This window comes from Pelodiscus sinensis, chromosome 1 (genome assembly GCF_049634645.1).
Source record: "Pelodiscus sinensis isolate JC-2024 chromosome 1, ASM4963464v1, whole genome shotgun sequence".
Lineage (NCBI taxonomy): Eukaryota > Metazoa > Chordata > Testudines > Trionychidae > Pelodiscus > Pelodiscus sinensis.
In genome coordinates this window covers 229,756,221-229,778,911 of record NC_134711.1, presented here as the reverse complement: position 1 = coordinate 229,778,911, position 22,691 = coordinate 229,756,221, and the positions used below count along the sequence as shown (strand labels likewise).

At 41.0% G+C, this 22,691-nt stretch overlaps 1 protein-coding gene and 1 long non-coding RNA gene across 8 annotated transcripts in view; one reads left to right on the top strand and one right to left on the bottom strand.

Annotated features, from left to right (window-relative positions):
- Window positions 1-22,691, top strand: part of AFF3 (ALF transcription elongation factor 3) — a 561,437-nt gene that overhangs the window by 351,562 nt on the left and 187,184 nt on the right. For all 7 annotated transcript variants that reach the window (XM_075916945.1, XM_075916939.1, XM_075916954.1 and 4 more), the window contains 3 exons: window positions 4,047-4,133; window positions 13,120-13,156; window positions 22,237-22,288. In XM_075916945.1, the coding sequence (XP_075773060.1) occupies window positions 4,047-4,133; window positions 13,120-13,156; window positions 22,237-22,288 (176 nt within the window). The remainder of the gene's footprint in view (window positions 1-4,046; window positions 4,134-13,119; window positions 13,157-22,236; window positions 22,289-22,691) is intronic.
- The window catches only part of LOC142825196 (uncharacterized), a 44,567-nt gene that overhangs the window by 18,396 nt on the left and 3,480 nt on the right, over window positions 1-22,691 (bottom strand). The gene's annotated exons all lie outside the window — the stretch shown is intronic.

Below are 22,691 nucleotides of genomic sequence, written 5' to 3'. Positions count from 1 at the left end.
TCATTGGCAGAACACTCAGAGACTTTGTTCTGAAAAAGAATTAAGGCAGGCCATGAAATAGCCATTGTTATTGAGCAAGAATGCACAGCTTGTTTATACCTATTTCTTTTTTCAAATAAAAACATTTCATATTTTTTTAAAAGTGGTGATTTATAGAACTGTAACAGTGGTGTTACTAAGTATTAAATACAATTCTCAGCACAACTGACTAGTATAATATGGAGTGACTGTAACTGCCACAGAGCAGGTTTGAACCTGGGAGACTTAGTGTAGGAGCCTCTACAGCTTGAGCTATAAAGCCAGCTGCCTCTCAGTTTAAGCTGTAGAGCTCCCTTATTCTTATCTCTCCCTGTAAGCGGTCTAAGTGCCACTGCATGAGACAGCGAACCACATTAAGGCTATGTCTACACTGCACCTCTCTTGCGCAAAAGCGTATGCAAATGAAGTATGGATTAGCATATTGCCATGCTTAATTTGCATAATTAATTAGGGTCCGTTTTTGCACAAGAGACTTTTGCGCAAAAAGGAACGGTGTAGACTGCTTCTTTTTGCACAAAAACCCCTCTTGTGCAAGAGAAGTTCTTCCTCATCTTTTCAGGAAGAATAGCTCTTGCACAAGAGGGGAGGTTTGTGCAGAAAGGAGCCATCTACACAGCTCCTTTTTGGGCAAAAGCCTCTTGCGCAAAAATGGCCCCTAATTAGCAATATGCTAATCCACACTTCATTTGCATAGGCTTTTGCACAAGAGAAGTGCAGTGTAGACATAGCCTAGGTGTGTGGGTTACATGGCAACAGTACATTCAATTAATGAAACAAAACAGAGAAGTGTAAAACCTTCAGAAAAAATTCTCCTCGTGGTAGCGAGTGATACTGAGGCAAAACATTGCTTGCTAAGCAATGTTTGGGTCATGCTGATTAACCTGTCATGCTTGTTGCATGCACATAATTTTTAGTATTAATTTTATTAATCCAGAGTGCACCTAACATCATGGCTCATTTAAACAAATATCAATCTATGAGTGCCTGCAATGGGCAGCAGTACTAACCCTTTCTCCATAAAGCATCAACCCATAAGGAAAGAGTTCAGAATAATAGGTAAAGACTGTGCCTTAGTTTAGACCTTTCTGGTAAAGAATTTGCCAAAAAGAGCAACCTTCAACCACCCTTTGAAGTCTAACTCTCTCAGACTTGAATGATGAAGGATCTGCTTACTTAGAAGGTGCTCTTCCAATTCTATATGCAGCCAGAAGAAGGTATACACATCTCCTTACTAAAACAAACTAACTAATTTGGTAAATGTAGAGAGAGGACAAAAAGCTGAGTGGAAGACAACTTGTGTGAAAGTACGTTTACACTGCAGCGTTAATTCGAGTTAACTTAATTCAAAATAGTTAATTTGAATTAAGCTAATTCAAATTAGTGCATCTACACACAAAACCTATTTCGAAATAGCGTTTTGCTGTTTCAAAATAGTGCGTCCACACTGAGTGGACCCTGAACCGAAGTTAAGGCTGGCCAGAACCAGTGCTGGCAGGGCATCAGGTTAGGACTTAGTGTGTGGGGCTGCTGCCTGAGGCTAACTGAGCTCTGTGCTTAAAGGGACCCTACCCCCACCCGGACAGATAGTTCTCAGGATTCCGCACTTGCTTGTCTACCTCGATGAGGGACAGCAAAGCAGTTCTGCCCTGGAGTGCCGTGAGTGCCCGAACTCGGGACACCACAGCACTTGGCCACATGGAGTCAGAGCTGCCCCTGGGCACGCCAGTGCTTCTCGTGGGGTCGTTGCCATCAGCCCGGCTGCACTTGCTGCAGGCTGCCACCCGGGGGGTCAGTCGGGGAGCTGTCAGGATCCAGGAGGCCCTGCAGGAGAACGTCCATCCTAAGGAGCGCCCAGAGCCACCCCAGTCCTTCCCACCAGGGGCTCGTGCCCCATTCCTTCCTCACATCCTTCCACTTACCCCTCCCTAGCCCCCCTTCCTGATGTCAAACAAAAGACATGTATGTTCAAAAATAGAAACTGGGTTTATTGAACAAAACTGGGGTGGGGGAGGGGATGAACCTCTGGGGAGACTGGGAAAAGGAGGTGGGAGAGGGAAAGAGAGATTGTGGAAGAGGGGAGGGAGAAACCTGGGAGGAGGGAGCTGGAAGGGGGAAGCCAGGGGAAGAAGGGCCAGGGGAAGCTCAGGGCCCAGGATTGAGGGTCTCGCTGGACCAACTTGATTTTCATACAAACCTACTCCTGGGTTCGCATGTGGCTTTTGGTGGCCAGGCTAGCAGTTATCCTGCCATAGACGGCCACATTCCTCTATCTAGTGTGGAGTAACGGTAGTTCAAATTAGGATCTTTAATTCGAACTACCTACTCCATGCTGCGTGTAGCTGCGGGCACGGAGTTCGGACTAAGGGGGATTTTAAAATGGCGGTGCCCGGGAACATGCAAATGAAGCCCGGGATATTTAAATCCCGGGTTTCATTTGCAACTCTGCTTTCCCTCATTACCTTACCTAGCTCAAACTAACAAGCTAGTGTAGATGTACCCTAAGAGACTGACAGGACATTGAATAGAGGATATTAAGGCCCTGCTGAAGTAAAATGGCAATTGCAGGTATAGCAGAATTTCAGAGATACAAACACCAGAGTTACAGAGTGACTGGTCAACCACATACCTCATTCCACACTGGAAATATGCAACCAGGCAGCAGCAACGAAAAAGAAAACCCAAAACCAAATGCAATACAGTGTTAAACATATACTACTTTGCCTCTATTTTTTTTTGTGGTGTATTTCTTCTGCACAATAATGTTTCAAAGCTGTACTAAGTCATTGTTCAGTTGTAAACTTTTGAAAGAACAACCATAGCATTTTGTTCAGAGTTAGAGATTACAGTTACTCATACAGAACAATCTGGATCATGGGGCACCAGCAGACATAATTTACTGAATTACTGTAGTTATTTTGTTTTAACAAGGAGATGTTTCAGTACTGTTATATGTAAATGTGCACATTTAGGAACAAAGAACATAGGCTGCAATGATAGGATGGGGGATTCTTTCTGGGAAGCAGTGTCTCTCGGATTTTGAGGATGGTGGTAGATAATTTCCAAAAAATGGGCTTCCAGTGCAATGCTGTGGCCAGTAGGACCAGTGCTATCTTTACATGCATGAAGAGAGGAATCTCAAGTAGGAGCAGAGTGGTTATTTTACCTCTGTATTTGGCACTTCTATATTCGGCTCTCATACAGTGTCCAGCTCTGTCACAATTCAAGAAAGATGTTGATACATGGGAGAGGGCTCTAAAAAGATCCATGAGAACTATTGAAGGTTTAGAAAACAAGCTTTATAGGGAGGAACTCAAGGAGCTCAATCTTTTTAGCTTAACAAAGAGATAGTAAAGGCATGACATCAATACAATCAGCAAGTGTCTGCAAGGAAAACAAATATATAATCAGTCTAGCAGAGAGAGGTATAACACAATCCAGTGGCTGGAAGCTGAAGCTAGACAAATTCAGACTAGAAATGAGTTGTAAAAATGTTAACAGTGAAGTTAATGAACTATTGGAACAGTTAACCAGGAGTCATGATGGATTCTCCTTCACTAGCAATGTTTAAATCAAGATTGAATGTTAGCCCATATTTCATACCTAATTACTTGGCCATTAACTGCAATTTCTCTTCCTTTTACTACAAGTAGGGAAATAATCTTTTGTGTTTCTTTTATTCTCACTAACCTGTATTTGTTGTAGGCCATTCACAGAATACGTAGCATGACTGAAGCTTAAATGCAGTTCATCAGACAATCACACTTCTTGCACTCAAGAAACATTAACCATTGGAAAAAATCAAACTCCTTTTAAAAACATGCCCCCAACAATCTTTGATTAATAATGCAACTCATTGTTAACTAGATTATATATAAACTAGATGTATCCCAGAAATTAAAATGTATCTGCTGAAAGTTACATATATATGCCACTATCCATCGCTGCTACTATGCCTTGTATTATACTGCTTTTTAAAATATTGTTTAAAGTACAATATTATTTTCTAGGAGATGACCCATTCCTGGCCTCCACCACTCTCAGCTATTCACACACCTGGAAAAGTGGAACAGGGAAAGTTTCCATTTCTGAACAAGGTAAGAAATTCTATATAGTCTAGAAACCCATCTCCCCCTTCACCTGAATATGCAGCCTCAACTCTGATCCCCCAAAAACCTTATTCTGCCACTAGCTAGACTGCTATGTATATATTTGCAGAAGACAGAGAGAGAGTATATGGGGTAGTGCTGTAAAAGTTATTGCATGAGTCTGGGGTAAGTGTGAGGCATGTGCTGGAGCTGTGGGGAAGTGATCCAGGGAATTAGAGCAGCAATGCAGTTATGTAAGAGGATATTGCAGACAGCTGTTAAATCAGGGGTGGGCAATCATTTTTGATGGGGGGCCACTCCAAGAATTTGGTAAGTGATGGAGGGCTGCACTCTTCCATAATATTAATGGAGGAAGTGAGGGGCCTGGGATAGAGGTTGGGTGCGGAAGAGAGGTAAGGGTAAGGAATTGGAGTGCAGGAGGGTGTGTGGGGTCTGGGAGGCAGTTTGGATGGAAGTAGTTGTGACCTGGGACACTGGACTAGGGTGCAGGGGTTTGAGTTGTGCCTGGGACAGGAAAAGGTTGTAACCTGGGGTGCAGGGGTTTGGGTTGGGAGCTAGGGCAGGGGACTGGGTTGCAGGAGCTTGAGATGTGACCTAGAATGGGGGGGGGGGGGGGGTTGTTACCTTGTCCAGGGGATTGGGATACAGGAGGGGGTGCAGGGATTTGGGTTGGGACCTAAGGCAGGAGGGGATTGTGATTTGGAGCAGGAGATTGGGGTGTCATCTGGGAGGAAATATGGGTGTAGGAGAGGGCCAGAGGATTTGGGTTATGTGAGGTAGAGGGGCAGGAGTGGGGGACAGAGGGTTGGGAGAAGGAGGAGGCTGAGGTGCCAGAGGTAGGCTCTGGCTCGGAGACTTACCTGGGTGATTCCCAGCCAGCAGCCCAGCACATTTCTGAGGTAGCCTGCCTGCCTGCCCCGCTGCAGGGTCCATGTATGTGGAGGGGAGGGGAGCATAGTGCTTCGTGTGCTGCCTGTTAGTCAAACAGAAACTGACCAATGGGATTGTGCTGGGGACGAAGCAGAGCATGAAGCCTTCTCCCCCTTCCCCTCTGGGCTTACAGTTGTGAAAGGGAAACTGCCTGGCAGCTGCTTTTCTGAGCGGCGTGCAGGTGGGGTGAGGCAAGCAGGGAGCCTGTCTGGGGCTCCCCGCCACATCCGCAGGCTGGATCTGGTGGGTTGGCAGGCCGGATCCAGCCTGCGGGACATATTTTGCCCAGTCCTGTGCTATATACAGGGGCCCTAGATTGGGACACAGAGTAAGGAGTGGGCTGGGTCCCCCTTAAGCCTCATTAGCCACTGGAGGGGAAGAGGGCTGGACTCTGAGCCAACCCAGAAGGGGAACAGAACTATAGTAGCCTAAAGCTGGAGAGTTGTGGCCAGAAAGGCCTTAAGAGGGCGAAGACATTGCCTCCAAGAAAGGAGGCCTCACCCCACCTGCATGCTGCTCTGTTACGGATAGGGGACACGCTGAAAGACAGTAGAGGGTCCTGAGAGAAGCCCCTGTTCGACTTTTATCCTATAAGGGGTTTGATTTGTTTTACAAACTGTGTGAGACTTGGCCAGAGGGCTGAGTCACTGAAGAGCCACTACAAACAGAGAGTGCAGGCACACGCACTTGGCCAGGGACCACTCACGAGAGGTGAGTGCGACCCCATTACTATGTAGAAAAAATATTTAAAATCATATTAAGGCATTTCTCTGACTCCCTCTGAGTCTCCATAATTATGTGTTTTGTAGACTCAGAAATACAGAGATTTAAATAATTTTATAAAGTTCCTAAAACATGCATAAACTATTTTATTTTCTCTAACAGAATGTGACATATGCATAGATCAGACAATGGTCTTGTGTAGCTTCCCCATTCGTGAGCACTGTGATTATCCCAAATTCTTAAAACCTCTCTAAGCATACCAGAAATCTGTGGATTACATACACACATGTGCCTGGCAATCTAACAGCAACACAAGGATAAGTGAGGGATATAAAGATCTAAATGCAAGGATCTAAATGCAGGATATAAGCTTTGTTACTTACTTTCAGCAGATATGCAGAGATTAGGATGCTGAAGGCATCTTGTTCGTTTTCTGTGGAATGGTGTGAGATCAGTACAGGTCATTTTTAGTGACTTCTTCAGTCAACTCAAGGGACAGTATTGATGGACTCCAGAAGAAGTACCAGCATACCATCCCTCTTCAGCACAGGGAATATCCCAGTGTCTGAGAGTATTTTTGAGTTAGGGAAGGGGAAACAGAGAGAAATTGCCTCATGGTTATGATCTTGGAGAACTCCTTCCTCCTTCAAAGTATACAAAGTAATTTTGCTCATGCTCAGTCTTTTCATAGTAATAAAATATCAGCATTTTTAATTCTAATACACACTGAACTATTCTTAATCTGTATCTCAACTGATTAGTGATAGGACAGCATGAGACTTGCAATTTATTAATTAGACTATTAAAGTTTCAGGGATTATAAAAATTGCAGCCAGGCTGGATTTGGAATCGTTCTAGAAATTAAAGCTAAATTATATCTATCTATATCGATATAATGATATATTAAGAGAGAGAGCAAGAAAGAGAGAGAATACACAGCACAAAAATTAAACCTATATTAATGTTAAAGGTCCAAGTTAAATCTTCAAGGAAAGGAAATTCAGTGTCAAATTTGAAATGTGCAGACTGTGTTGGATATCCTCCATCCCCTCACGACAATGAGAGTTCATTAAAATATCAGATCAGAAACATCTCTTTATCTAGAAGAAGGTTTAAAGATCCATTTTATTCTTAATTTTGAATTTCCTTTCTTTGTGGGATTAATCTGTACTCTATAGTTCCTTTATTTTTCATTTTTCAAACCTTAAAGATAATTGAATCCGTGCATAATAGGACAACCCATATATTCCTCTACTATCTTTACGAGACTTTGTTAGGTACAAATGATCATGCATTATCGTATTGCAGTTTTATTACAAACATCTTTAAAAATAAAATGTAAATGAATAATTAAATCTGCTAAATAAGAGCATGCTGGAATAAGGCATAAGAAAACTAAGCTACATCTTAGAGCCCCACAGTATCAGAAGCCTCTAAAAAAGAAAGAACTGATTCCCTTTCAAATGTTATTAAAATTGGTTGATAAATAAAGGAGAGATGGGGAAAAGAAGATTCTTACTAAATATAGGCATTTTTGTTCAAATATGACAGAAATAAATACATGTAGCACAAATACCCTTACCCTGCCCTAATCCTTCATTAATTGTTCATTATTGATATGTGGGAGGCCAGGGCTGAGTTAAAAAATGGTAACTGCATTGTAAAATTAGTATTTCTAAGAGTAAGTCTGCTATAATCTCCTAAGGCAGCATATTGCTGGCCATGGACAACTGGTAAAATTCTGACTATGCCTTCATAACTTATTTAAACAAACAGATAGACAAACAAACAAACTCACTGCTGGGGAAAACGTGAAGTGTCATACAGCATTCACACCAAGCTCAGACTCATATGGGAGTCAGCCTAGGAATGAGCTCATGCATAGCATGTCCCTTGGCTGGTATATGTTGGACCTCCCTGATCTGGCACCTTGGAACCTGCGTGGATGAGGGATTTTGCCAGACTAGGGGAGATCATTTCTGGTCCCCTTGCCACCAGCCCCCAGTCTGGCTCTGCTCCTAGGCTGGCCTCTTACCCAGCTTCCTCTCCACCACCAGCCCTGCTTACCCCAACAGCCCTGCCATGGAAGCTCATGGTCCCACCACTGGGGCTCCCATCCCCGCTGTGTTACACCACTGCTCTGTGGCTCGCACTCCCATCCCACCCATAGCTGACCACCCCCGTCACTGGGGTTCCCAGCCCCATGAGCCCTGTCACGGCAGCACTGGCCCTGCCAGCCCTCAGTCTCACTACTGGAGGTCCTGGCCCCACCACAACAGAACAATTCTCCGTTGCCAGGGCTCTCAGTTCTAGCAGCCCTGCAGCAGCTGCACCGCTGCCACTGCCATGTCTCCTGGCCCTGCCACAGCAGACGACTGCTCTGCTGGAGCCCACTAGCATTACTGTTGCCGGCTCAGCTGGACTCCCGCAGAAGGAATCCCAGCCTCTGAGCCCCCTGAAGCCAGCCTGGCTGGGCTCCTACTTCTGGCCCTCCACCGGGACTTTCTGGTCCAGCACAAAACTTTGTGTGGATACATTTTTTATTTCCTTAACAAAATTAAACAATTTTTTCATTTATTCATATAAAAAGGGTAATTTTCCTTATTTGTGGGGTCATCTCTCTCTCTTTCTCTCTCTCTTTAAGTCATAATCCAAGATAAGATTTGGTTGGCATTCCCTATTGTAGAAACAATTTTGTGTCTTTTTTTAGTCTAACTTTTTTTAGTTAGATTATTATTCTATTTTTACAGTTTAGTCTTTGTATATATGCAAATATAAAGCTCTTGTATTTATATATTTAGTGTCTTTTTTGTCACAATAATAAATTCATTTTTTATGGAATGGGGCTTCTTACATTTGACTTAGCTTAGGTCCACAATATCATAATCTTGCCCTGCTTGTGAGAAAGAGCTTTCATGTTCATGTTTACTCTGTTGTGTGAAAAGAGGATGCAGTAAATTCTGGGGATTGCGTGGTTCTTTTGCTTCGTTTTTGAAAGAAAGAAAGAAAGAAAGAAAGAAAGAAAGAAAGAAAGAAAGAAAGAAAGAAAGAAAGAAAGAAAGAAAGAAAGAAAGAAAGAAAGAAAGAAAGAAAGAAAATTAAGTACTCCATGTCTATGTAGCTATGTACAATTGTATGAGGTCACTATAATGTTGGTGTTTGGGGACTATTTTCTCCACTCTCAGAGAACCTGTCTCTCTTCACAAGTGTGTTACATACACATTCTTAACAGAAGCTTAAATATTGAGGTCAAGTGATCCCTCCCCGGTCACCAATTTTCAGCCTCTGACAGACAGAGGCGAGGGGCACAGTTCCTACCCATCCTAGCTAATAAGTATTGATCAGGGGCGGGCAATAATTTTGATGGGGGGCCACTCCAAGAATTTGTAAAGTGGTTTGTGGCTGCACTCTTCCGTGAAATTAATGGAGGAAGTGTGGGGGTCTGAGATGGAGGTTGGATGCAGAAGGAAGCTTGGGGTAAGGAAGGGAGTTTGGGTGAAGGAGGCAGTTGTGACCTGGGGCACTGGACTGGGGTTGGATTATGACCTAGGGTGGAGAATTGGGGGTACAGGAGGGGGTGCAGGGATTTGGGTTGTGACCTAGGGCAGGAAGGGACAGGGAATTGGGGTGCCAGATCTGGGAGGGGGTATGGGTGCAGGAGGGGGGCAGAAGATTTGGGTACATAGAATGGGGGGCAGAGGGTTGGGAAAGAGAAGGGATGGGGTGCCAGAGGCAGGGTCTGGTCAAGAGACTTACCAGCTAACAGCCCTTTCCTGAATCAGCCTCCCTGCCAGCCAGTGTTCCCTTGCAGGGAGCCCTGAGCCTCTGACTGGGCGGGTCTGATTAATCACCTGTGAAGCTGTCCTGCTGTGAATCTTAGAGGGAACACTGCTGCCTACCCTCCCCCTCCCCATCCCTCCTCTCTCCCCCAGGCTGCAGCTATGTGCTCTGGAACCCCTTGTGCTTCATGGCTGTCTGTTATTGAAAGCAGCCAGGAACTGGCCAATGGGATTGTACTGGGGGTGAGCACAGCTCATAAAGCTTTCCCCCCTACCCTCCAGACTCACAGTTTTTAAAGAGAAACCACCCTGCAGCCTCATTTCTTGGCAGTGTGTGGGTGGGGCGAGGCAAACGGGGAGCCTGCCTGGGGCTCCTCTCAGTGTCTGCAGGCTGGATCCGGTGGCTTGGCCCAAGCCTGGTATTGATGGACTTATTCTCTGTGAATTTATCTAGTTCTTTTTTGAACCTGTTAAAGTCTTGGTTTTCACAACATCCTCTGGCAAGGAGTTCCACAGGTTGACTGTGTGCTGTGTGAAGAAATACTTCCTATTGTTTGTTTTATGCCTGCTATCTATTAGATGTGAATGGCTCACCTTTACCACATATAATTGCTTTTTAAGAATTGAAAAAAAATGATGCCTGGAAAGTTAGATAGTTTGATTGCATGCTAGAGTAGCATTTGAATTCAAAGATATCTCTCATCACATCACTGCCGCAAACTGCTCCTGCTTATTTTGTGATTATACTCCAAAAGACATAAGGGGGCAAGCTTTTATATAAGGATGTGAGGAGTTGTCAACTACCCAGTAAGCCTAGGCATATGAGGTAGTCGGGTCGACTACTTGCTTCCTCCTCCCCCTTGCTGCCTCTGTGGCCCCAGGTCCCGGGCACGCAGCGCCCCTTACAGCTGCCATCAGGCACCCCCCATAGGTTGGTGCCCTGGGCAGCTGCCTGGTTAGCCCCCCCTTAATCCGGCCCTGGCTGGGACCCCCCATGGACAGGGCTGCTGGACCTGGTGCAAGCTCAGCTTAGTCCCATCTCACGCTGGGTCTGGGTCCTACTCCCACTGTGCCTCTGCATTTTAAATGTTGTAGAAGCTGGGTCGCCTGCACAACTGGCTGTTAACTACATTTAAACTGCAGAGCCACCGCAGACTTCCCTTATGACTAATCATGTAGTTCAATTAGTGGATGACCTGCCTCTTAACATCCTTACTTTTATACCTCTTCATCAGAAGTAATAGTAATTGGGGCAGATCCCCCAAAGTAGACAGTTTAAAATATAAAACGTGTTGCCATATTGTGAAGTGTAGCACAGATGATAGCTTATAAATCTTATCTATAAATCTCTTAGGATAGCATTGAAATTTAAGAATCTGCTCAGCCTGGTCCAGGTGAGAGGAAGGATTTAACTGCACCAAGACATGGGCATAAATAAATAGTCCCCTTCTTATTTGGTTATCTGGGGGAATGGGTCAGTGTCCTGAAACTGACATGGTACAGAGCTGCCTTCCTGTGGCAAGTTAGTTTCTGGCTCTCTAGCCTCCCTTAAAGGAGCAATACTGCTTTTTTGAAAAGTCAGAGAAAAATCCACACCACGTAATGTGCAGTGAGATCATATCTGGTATGTAGTTTGGCTGTGAATAACAGATTCATATTATAGGTGTGTAAATTGCAAACCGAAACCCTGCAGTCTGGCAACTTACATTTCTAGAGTTGATTTAGGGCTGACCCTTCAAGATTCTGATTGCTCCCATTTTAGTGACCCTGGTTTACTTGCAAGTTGAAGTTGCTGAGATGTGCTATGAGCTTAAGTGTTTACGTTTTCAACCGTGCTCCTATTCAACTCAATGGAAAAGCTCCTTTTGATTTTAATGAAGCAAGATCACTTCCTTAGTGGATTTAAGTGTGAATTTCTGCATTTTCATTCTGTTTATTTCAGTAAACTTAACTTTAAATGCCCAAGCTTCTTTGTGTTTTTAATTTTTAGGAAAAACTATACTCTTCTTGATTGCTTTTTTCCTTCAATAATTAATAAAGATTTACTGACATAACCACAGCATAACGACATTTTTAGCCTGGAAATAAAAATAATAATTGCATGTTATATTGAGCCCGTCTGTTAGCTCAGAACTCCCATCAGGACTAAAGTTTTAGCTGCAAATCTAACTTCTTCTTTGAAAGTAACATATGTATTAGTATGTTTGCCTGTTATCTCAATGTTGCTGTCTTTATTGTCATAATTGAGGAACACACCAAAATGGTATAGTGTTATAAAGTTTATTTCATACATAATTGGAGTTCTGCATGGAATGTTTGCCCTCCTTAGCTCATAATCCATTTCTCTTGTGTCTCCTCCACCCAATGATGGCTACCCTGCATGACAGTCAGAGACACCTGTCTTTATTATTTTTTGAAAAGAAGGGTGGAAATACTTCAAATGATTTGGAACCATTAAGTTGACTTAATGTTTGTTAAAACTTGGTGATGCAGTTCAAAGTGCTCAAAATGTTTTTGGAGAAATTGCTAAACTGAAAATTATATGATATAAGTGCTGTGCCATACTTATGGTAACTAAGATTCCATCTTTAGCTATTGTAGAAGGCACCCAAAGAACAAGAATCCATAAATAATACACAGTAATACAGCACCAATATGATGTTAGTACATATCATACTTTACAACCTTTTTCATATATTAAGCCTGAAAATAGTGCATAATTGCAATGAATTATTTAAAACAACCAATCTAAACTAACCTACTTGGAAGATTTAATGCACGGCAGACTATCGGTGTTTTTCTAAAAGGTTCTAAATGTTTCACTAGAAATGTTTTAGGTGCTTTTGTGAAGTTCAGTTACAAAACCACTTCTGATAAATATGTATCTGCTGGTCCACTGAATACTATCTTGAGTGACAGAGATAATGTACCAAGGCTATGTTTGAAAACTAGGTGTTGATTTAGTTTGGTTTTTATTTTAGCCTAATATTTCAGTATGTCTAGTAGCTAAAAGAACTAGACTCAGGAGAAGGGTCTAAACTTCCATTCTCCAGTGCTGTGGGTATCAATTTCCTGATCCATTATGGACGTGGCTCTTGGGATCCTCGAGGTGAGGAGAAAAGATTAGCTGTGCTGCTCCCAGAACAATCTGATGGCCTATGAAATGATATTGGCAAGAACTTCAGAAATAATCATTTGTCTGCCTGTCTGTCTTCTTACCTAGCCTGGTAGAAAGTAATAGCCCCTTGTGTGCTAGTTCAGTAATAAGTGAATAATAAGCTGGAGATTGATAGTGAAGATAGAAAAAATATACTATTAAAGGGTCATGGTTGAGAGATAAGTATAAAAAGCCTAGAGTAAATGCATTTTCGAGGGAATATTTGATTTTCTTCTTATAGTTGGAAATGATGCTCTGTGATTAGGATGAATGAATGATTAACAACACTGTTTAGCAGTATTACATTAACTTACATTCAAACTACTCTTTCCTTTAAAAATTACCAAAAAAATAATACATGATATGCTTTTCTTTATTATTTTAGGAGTCGCAGCAGGTATCTACAGGACACAGCACTCCAAGTAAGAATTGCCTGAATTTACACCTGGATTTGGTGAAGATGCTGATTGTGAATGTGAGAAATAAGGGAACCAAGGGCTAGATAAGAAAAAATAGAAACATGAATCATATTGGTCCAGGATCTCAGTTGGCAGACTACTGTTTTGTCCAAATGTGGAATCTTGGGAGTCTCAATCACTATCGACCTATATTGTGGAAGGGGAGGGAACAATCCCTTTAGGTTGACAATGGAAGGAACAATTTGCTGCTTCATTTTAAGTTCCACTGAATATGTGAGAGAATTTAAAGGGAAAAACAGTTGCTTCTCTAAAATGATAAGAAGTGGGTTTAAACTCTATTTATACACATACATGTGCGCACAACACTAATCTCCAAACTGTCTAAAATTCTTGAGAGTTTGGTTTGTTATTTTTTTTATGTATTTATATCCCACGGCACTGTCAATATATATGGTGCTATATAATACATGAAGTATGCCAAAGAAATAACAGATGCTGCTTCAATGAGCATTTAGTTTTGGGCTTTCTTTTGTGTATACATTTTGGCAAGGATGAGGTGTAGAGAGTTTACTTTGCTCCCATCCTTGCCTGTCCTCAGACTAAGTGCACAGACCATGTTACAAAACAGTAGTACTTTAATTACATTTAATTACTGGTAAAACACTTAGCAGCTGTGTTTCAAAACAAGGACTGAGTTGTTCTATGAAACAAAGTATTAATCCTCTCTTCTCTGACCCCTGTGACTGGTATTAATGTTCTCTAGTACAGATTAAAAATACATGGCCCTATCCTGTTCGTGACATGAAAGCATCCCAACCAAAGACTCTATTTTGTTAGCTTCATGACCTGTCAGCTAGCACGGGGCACTATTTGCAAATTACAAAGCTGTGTTTGAAGATGACAAATGCTCTGAGCAGTAGACATGGCTTTGAAACCGACTGGTCACCCACTGGGTGCAGGAAGCAGACACCCAGAGGAAAATGGTAGGGGACTTCAGGCCATTAATACGGTATGGCACTTTGCTAAGGGAGGTTCAGGACAGTGGAAGATGATGTGGAGAACAAGCAGGAGGTGGTGCCACTTAATTGCCAGCATCAGTTTGCTATTGCTGTGAGCACCAGTACTAAGGAAGTAATAAAAAGGCAAAGAGAATGGGGTTCTCTAGAAAAAATAATGAATGCAGTAATGAGAGAAGGAAGCACTAAAGAGCCATAATAGATAAGGCTGTGCAAACACTTGAGGAATTCTGAGCATTATAAACACAAGAGCGGAACTAGAGTGGTTTGTGATGACATCGGAATGTCACAATGTTTACAATACCTTTGGTCATCATTATCCAGTGTTTTATTTTACCTATTTCATAGTCTTTGCAAAATATTCATAGTAAAGATGATTCAAATTGAAGTGGGTAGCAAGGTTGAGGGAATAAGACACTCTCACAGCCAGGTCTTTGCCCAGAACACCTCTTGAAACTGTGAGCTTGTTTTGAGGATTTGGGATATTCTAACAAATGACTCCTGGGGGAGCAGGGGACAAGTGTCAACATAGCCGCTATCCTGTTATACCCAGTCACAAATCTTTGATGTTCCAATTAGCTGATAGACTTCATATTATCTGGTTTACTTTGGGGGTGATCTGAAGCTTGTTGTTAAAGATATTTTGGCTTCAGCTGTTAAAACCACTTTCACCATAAATATTAATAATTTTGCATTTCAGTAGTGTCTTCCAAGGCTCTCAAAAGACTTTACAAACATTAATATGTTTCATTACTGTGATGACTGGTATGTATGTTGCCTTCCTGCTCCATATTCCTATTTGTTTCCTCGTTTCAGCTCCCTGAACTCAGTGTTCTAGCTCCTGTTCTTCTGGTGGCATGTTGCGGGAGGATGGTAGATAGTATTTGGGGTGAAGTTACTCAGGGCCTGTGGCTACATATCTGCCATTGGGACAGTTATGTTTTGTTCAGACTGTTGATGACTCACCGATTTCTCTGGAGGTGGGTGACAGGGGAAGGAACATGTGAGGATTACCTGTTGTGATCCCTCTCTCTGTAATAGGAGGATCACCTGTTGTGATGCCTCCCTCTGCCATTGGCCACTGTTGGCAGACAGGATACTGGGCTAGATGGACCTTTGATCTGACCCAGTATGGCTGTTCTTGTGTTCGTTTGTTCTTATGGTTATTACATGTTTTGATTATGTATCTACATCTTACATCGTATTCCTTGTGTTTTTCTGATTAAATTCAGGGATGCATCAGAGTGTAAAATTATGGCAATAAGCATTCCTATTCTTCAACTGTTAAGTGACAATACTTTATTCAGAATTTTCAGAACTGTGTGCAAAACCTCTATGATGCTGCTAAGGTTACTCTTGCAGCAGAACAGCTTAGGTTGTGATGGCATTGATATTTATTAGGGCTGTTTGATTAATCTCAGTTTTAATCATACTGTTAAACAATAGAATGCCAACTGAAATTTATTAAACATTTTGGGTGTTTTTTGGCACTTTCAGATATATTGATTTCAGTTATAACACTGAATACAAATTGTATAGTGCTCAATTTATATTTTTATATGTATTACAATTTATTTGCACTCTAAAAATGACAAAATAATATTTTTCAAATCACCTCATGCAAGTACTGTAATGCAATCTCTATGATGAAAGAGCAAGTTATGAATGGAGAGTTTTGTGTTATTAGATAAGTGCGCTCAAAAGCAAAACAGTGTAAAACTTCAGAGCATACAAGTCCTGCTTCTTGTTCAGCCTATCACTAAGGGTACATCTACATTGCACCCTCAAATTGAAATAAGATACACAATTTGCGCTATGCAAATTGTGTATCTTATTTCGATTTTATTTCTAAATAGGCTATTTAGAAATTTGGGGTATCTACACAGTGCCATATTTTGAAATAAAGTGCTATTTCAAGCCATCCCTTATCCCTCATGCAATGAGGTTTACAGGGATGGTGAAATAGCGTGTCTGTTATTTCGAAAATTATTTTGAAATAGCAGACGCATTCCTTGGCTGCGGGGTATCTATTTTGGGATACCACTGGTATCCCGAAATAACACTGCAGTGTAGACGTACCCTATGACAAACAAGTTTGTTTACCTTTACAAGCGATAATGCTGACCACTTATTTATAATGTCACCTGAAAATGAGAAAAGATGTTTGCATGGCACTTTAGTAGACATCATAGCAAGGTATTAACATACCAGATATGCTAAACATTCATATGTCCCTTCATACATTGGCCACTTTTCCAGAGAAATGCTTCCATGCTGATGACACTCATTAAAAATTCATTAATAAATTTGTGACTCAACTCCTTGAGGAGAATTGAATGTCTCCTTTGTTTTATCCATATTCTGCTGTGTATTTCATATTATAGCAGCTTTTGATGATGCTCCAGCACATGTTCATTTTAAAAACACTTTCACTGCAGATTTGACAAAACTCAAAGAAGGTACCAATGTGAGATTTCTAAAGATAGTTAAAGCACTCAGCCCAAGATTTAAAAATCTGATGTGCCTTCTAAAATCGGAGAGGGATGAGATGTGGAACATGCCTCCAGAAGTCTGAAAAGTGCAGCACTCCAGTGCAAAAACTACAGAAGCCAAACCACCAGAAAAGAAAATCAACCTTCTGCTGGTGGCAACTGACACAGTTTATGAAAACGAACATGTATCAATCTGTACTGTTTTGGATCATTGAGCAGAACTGTTATCAGCATGGATGCATGTCCTATGGAATAATGGTTGAAGCATGAAGGGGCTTATGAATCTTTAGCATATCTGGCACATACATATTTTGTGAGGACATCTACAACTGTACCATGTAAATTCCTGTTCTCGCTTTCAGGTGACTTTATAAACAAGAAGTGAGCAGCATTACCTCCTGTAAATGTAACCACAGGTGTTTGAGCAATTGGTTGAACAAGAAGTAGGACTGAGTACACTTGTAAACTCTAAAGCTTTACATTTTTTTAAATTTTTGAATGCAGTTATTTTATGCATAATTCTACATTTGTAAGTTCAACTTTCATGATATAGAGATTGCACTGCAGTACATAGGTGAATTGATAATTCACCTAATATATTAGGTGAATTGAGAAATACTATTTTTTATTTGTATCATGCAACTATTTGTAATCAACATAAATATAAAGTGAACATTGTATACTTTGTATTTTATGTTGTAATTTACATCAATATATTTGAAAATGGTATTCTATTGTTTAACAGTACAATTAATAGCAATTAATATTTTAAATTACACAATCATTATTAAGTTTTGTAATGACTTAAAATCGCTAATATTTGTGATGAACTCAAAGAGCCAAAATCTTCCTTTGATGTGTTGATCCAGCTCCTCAACAAATGTAGGGAGTGGACATTCTGTTCTGTTAAAGAGGAAAACATTTTTAAAGCTTGCCCATCAAAGCAGTGGGTGAATCTGCATGTCATTTGTGGTGGATTGTCCTTGCCTTTGAATTCAGGGATGTTCTGACGATCAAGTTCAGGGATATCTTTGTGATTGGGATAGCCTGAGCAAAAGGCTACTGGCTGAAGATGCTAAGTTTTGAAGCCACAGTTGCTTCATAGAATGAGGTCGTTGAGAGGATTCAGGCTGGAAGGTGTTCTGTGTCTCAGACAGCTGCTAACTTTGGGTATGTCTACACTACCCCGCTAGTTCGAACTAGCGGGGTAGTGTAGACATACCCTTTGTGTCTACATTTAAACTCCCATTAGCTGCTTATCCAAGTTCCAAGTTGTACAATGCTACCTACTGCTCCACTCTTTGGCCTCAGCAGAGAAAGTTGCCAGCTCCTCACTGTTTCTGCTCTGGCAGTACAGGTCACTTAGCCAATTTCTCTGCCTGTGTGGCTAGAATTGCTCTGTGACATGCTTGTGTGAGGGAAAGAAACTTTAAGCCAGTCTGTTACAGCGCACTGGTTCACAAAGATGGGAAACCTGACGTTTATATTGTAAATGTGGAGATGCACAAAAACCATCTTTCCCAGGGACCAGATGTTTCCTTTAGGACAATCTCCTCATGAGGCAAGGCACTAAAGCTGGAATCCCATAGTGTAATGGTCATCTTTGCTGAGACCCTTCCTGAGCATACTGCTATTTTGAACTAGGGCTAACCTGACTGTAGCAAGCAGTTTTTGACCTTCTAGAGAGCCATCTTTCAGACTGAGACACTTTCTGATGAGTGTCTTGCTCAGCGGGTAAATCAGTCTTTTTGAAGGAAGTAGAGAGATAGCAGGCCTGCAAAAACGTAGGACATTTTTTAGGATTCTTGGCAAACTTTAAAAAGGATTGAGGTAGGTGGGGAAGAAAATGTCTCATCACCTGCTCAGAAAATGATACCCTGAGTTGAACAGGATTAGCTGTTTGTTGAATTGCCTGTACCCCACAATAGTACCTTCAACTAAGAGGAAGCCAGAGCAAATTGGTTGTTGAAGTTTGTAGGAGGACTTTGAAGAGGAGGATCTCAGAGTGTGCATAAGTGTAGGATCAAACAGCTCAGGTAGTTCAGATAAGCAACACCCTTTTATTATGCTTAACAAGCTAAATCTAATTTCCAAATCTTTAAATATTATATATGCTTTGCACATACATGCTGTCTTGAATTTCTGTGGCTCATTGACGTAATGGTGCAGTTTGCTTTCTGTGGACGAAGTAAGGCATTAATTTTCCATTCTCCCTTACTCCTCTATTCAGTAAAATTGCTCTTATCCCTGAAATGTTAAGTGATTGTCAGCATTAAAGCTGCTGCAAACATTCACTGTAGAGTAATTCATTAATATCCTGTTTGGCTAAATAGCATCCCTGCTACAGAACCTAGTCTGCTTTCCTTATTGCCACAACACTAAGCGCTGCTAAGAGCCAAACTAACGTAATGAAGCTTTTCCAGTTGCAGTACACAGCTAACAAATCACTCAGGACTTCACACCCCATTTTCCTGCAAACCCACCAACGTTCACTGTACTAATGTGATATTAACTAAAGTATTAGTTACAAATAGATTATCTGTGTTGAACTATTATTTGTTTTGGGATGTGGATTTGGTATTGCCCAATATTTCAGGGCAGATTGTTGCTAAGCCAGTCTATGCACAGTATATCCAGTGACAGGCATAAAGCCACACAGAACAAGAAAGAACACCTGAACTTTGGGAAATTCAGAGCCAAATTTCCCAGCTCCAACTTGTCAACTGAATCTGAGCACCACAAGACTTAAGAAATTTGGATTCAAATTTGCACATCACTGGCCCATGTCTAGTCACGCCCAAATACAGACTTTATCTCCCCCTCAATTTCCTCCCCCCAAAATTAACCCCATTTTCTTGGGGAGAAAATGATGACACAGGTACTTATATTTTAATTAAAGCAACTGTGTAGGGAGGCATCTAAGGGTGCATCTAGACCATGTTGCTCTTTCAGGATACCAGAAGTATCCCAAAATAGCAACAGTGTGTCTTTAAAAGCCCCCGCTATTTCCTAAAATAGCAGCCGTGCTATTCCAGTGTCCCTGTAACCCTTGTTCCGCAAGGGTTAAGGTTTTTGTCGGAATAGTGCCTTATTTTGAAATTTGGCTCTGTGTAGACAGTGACAAATTTCAAAATAAGCTCTTTCGATTTTGACTCTGAATAAAGCGCAAATTGCGTAGCTTATTCCGACAGATGGATGCTGTCTAGACACACCCTAATAGTTACAACTGGGAGTCAGTATTCCTGAGTTCTAATTCCTGTCCCAGACAGTAAGTTACTGTATGATTTTGAATAACAACTTCAACAGCTCTTTCTTTTAATCAGGCCTCTAAAATGGGTTTATAGGATGTTGGGTCTTAATTAATGTAATTATATAACAATGTAATTATACAATGTAATTATATAACATATAAAAATTATTTTATGATCATTCTGTGTGTAGAATTATAGAATACTACAATTGGAAGGGACCTCTAGAGGTCATCAAGTCCAGCCCCCTGCCCTCACAGCAGGACCAAGCACAATCTAGATCATTGCCGATAGATGTCTGTCTAACCTGCCCTTAAATATCTCCAGTGATGAAGATTCCACAAACTCCCTAGCCAATTTATTCCAGTATGTAACCACAAGTACTGGAAATCTAAACCCTTAAAACATATTTACAAGAGTAATATCTGTAAGTTTTTCCTAATGTCCAACCTAAACATTCCTTGCTGCAGTTTAGACCCATTGCTTCTTGTCCTATCATCAGAAGCCAAGGAGAACAATTTTCTCCCTCCTCCTTATAACACCCTCTTAGATACTTGTAAACTTCTATCATGTCCCCTCTCAGTCTTCTCTTTTCTAAACTAAACAATCCCAGTTGCAAAAGCTTGATAAAAATAGATATGACAAGCTTCATGTCAATGCTTCTGATTGGTTTAAAATCATGGATCTGTTTTTAAGGCTGGTGATAAGAACAACTTTTCCCTTCCTTCCAAAGGTAAACAATATTTCAGTCCTCTCCCCCTCCCCCACTTAGCCTAGAAGGTCTAGAAACATCTGTTACATGTTACCAAAGCATCATGGAACAAGTATGTAAGCTAAGCAAAATCTCCTTTCCTAGACCCCTGCTCAAACAACTATTTCAGCTTGTCTCAAGATTGCACTGGGAAAATACCAGGAGTGAAATCCAGTTAAGTCAATGGCAAACCTCCCATTGACTTCAAGGGGCTAAAATTTCTCCTCAGAGGTTCATTTCATACCTTAAGTCTTTCCTCGTTTGGAAGTGGAAATCAAACTTGAGAATTTTGGCAACAGCAATTAAATATGTAACACGGAAATTCTTGTAATGTCTTGGGAGTCTTATCCAAAGCCCTTCAAAGTCAATTAGGGTATGTCTACACTACAGCACTATTTCAAAATAACTCGCGGTATTCTGAAATAACTTAGTCTGCGTCTACACAGCAGACAGTTATTTCGAAATAATGTCAAAATACTATCAAACTAGAGGACTTCTTACTCTGACTCCTATAAACCTCATTGTACGAGGAATAAGAGAAGTCGGAGGAAGAGTGCTTCATTTCTAAATAAGTGCTGCGTGGACGCTCCCTATTTCTAAATAAGCTATTTTGAAATAAGGTACGCAATTGACTTAGCTCAATTTGCGTAGCTTATTTTGAGTTAAGCCCTGCAATGTAGACATACCCTTAGAGATTTTGTATGGAGTTCAATGGGTGTGAATCAGGTGTGTCACTCAAGAAAACACTGAAGCAATTTGACGAAGGAAAGCATTTTACCCCTCACATTGCAAAGGATATCACAGAATACAAACAAATTTTAATTTGACAAAACTCATTAAAACTGAATGGAAGAACACTCACACAGCACATCAGTGACCATTGATAAAGAAGTAACTAGGCTGTTGGCTTAGCACAGAAACAAAATTTTGCATGTAGACTATAAATAAGTACAAGCAAGGTGGTACAATTCCAAAAACAATACAAAAATCCAACCCTCTCAAGGCTGCAGCCACAGTTATTTGCGTAGCCTTAAAGTCAAGTTCTAGATAGCCTAGCCCAAAGATGGCTGTGTACCCTCCACAATTGTGTTAGAACTAGGGACTGTCTAACACTGGGGTTCCTTGGGTTATTCAGAGAGAGTATTCACAAGGTGAATCAAACAGTTTATTTTGGAGCACGGGGGAGAGGAGAGATCCCAAAACCCATCAGACTGATCTGTCACCTCAGGCCTATAATGATTAGGTCCCCAAAGCATTCTGTTTTTCTGTCTTGCCGGCAGCTAATCTTACAGTTTCCTGTCTTCTTGCTAGGGATCTTATAGGCATGAAATTGTCAGACCTGCTTTACAACTTGTCACTAAGCACATGTGCATGTGACAGGACAAGTCATATTAGAGTTAACTCCCAGTTTGCAAGTTCTCAGGTAGTACCCTAACTGTTTGCCATAAGGTATTTAAAAAGCATTCTTCTGCACACTTTGAAAGTGTTAAAATTAGCATGATAATGTATTGACCTCTAGCACCATAAAGATTTTTACATTCACTCATTTTTCATATTATTTTTCTTCTTTTTTAAGGGAAAGACGATACTGAGCAAAAGAATACAGAAAACAGTGCATCACATACATCGTAAGTCAGTTTTATGTTTGTGATCAGAGATGATTGCTATGTTTTTATCTGCTTTATCATGCCAAATGGTGTGTTTGTTTTCATTAAGATGAAGCTCTTTTGCTGATGCTATTCTTTAAAAGGCTTTTAAGTAATGATATATAGTTAATTGCTCATAAATCATTAGCATCCTTTAATGTGAAAGATCTTGAAAAGTGAGATGGCTCTGTATCGAGCTGATATCAACAATATTAAATTGTTTTTGGTGGAGTGAGTGAATGAGGTTGGCTTTTACAACTGGAGAGGTCCAACATTATCTTAAAGCTGCAGAAGTTTTTCACATTTTCCAGAAAATATCATGTCACCTATGCCTTTGATGTACTGATGTAATTTTAAAAGTCTGCAGTCTGCAACTTCACCTCTG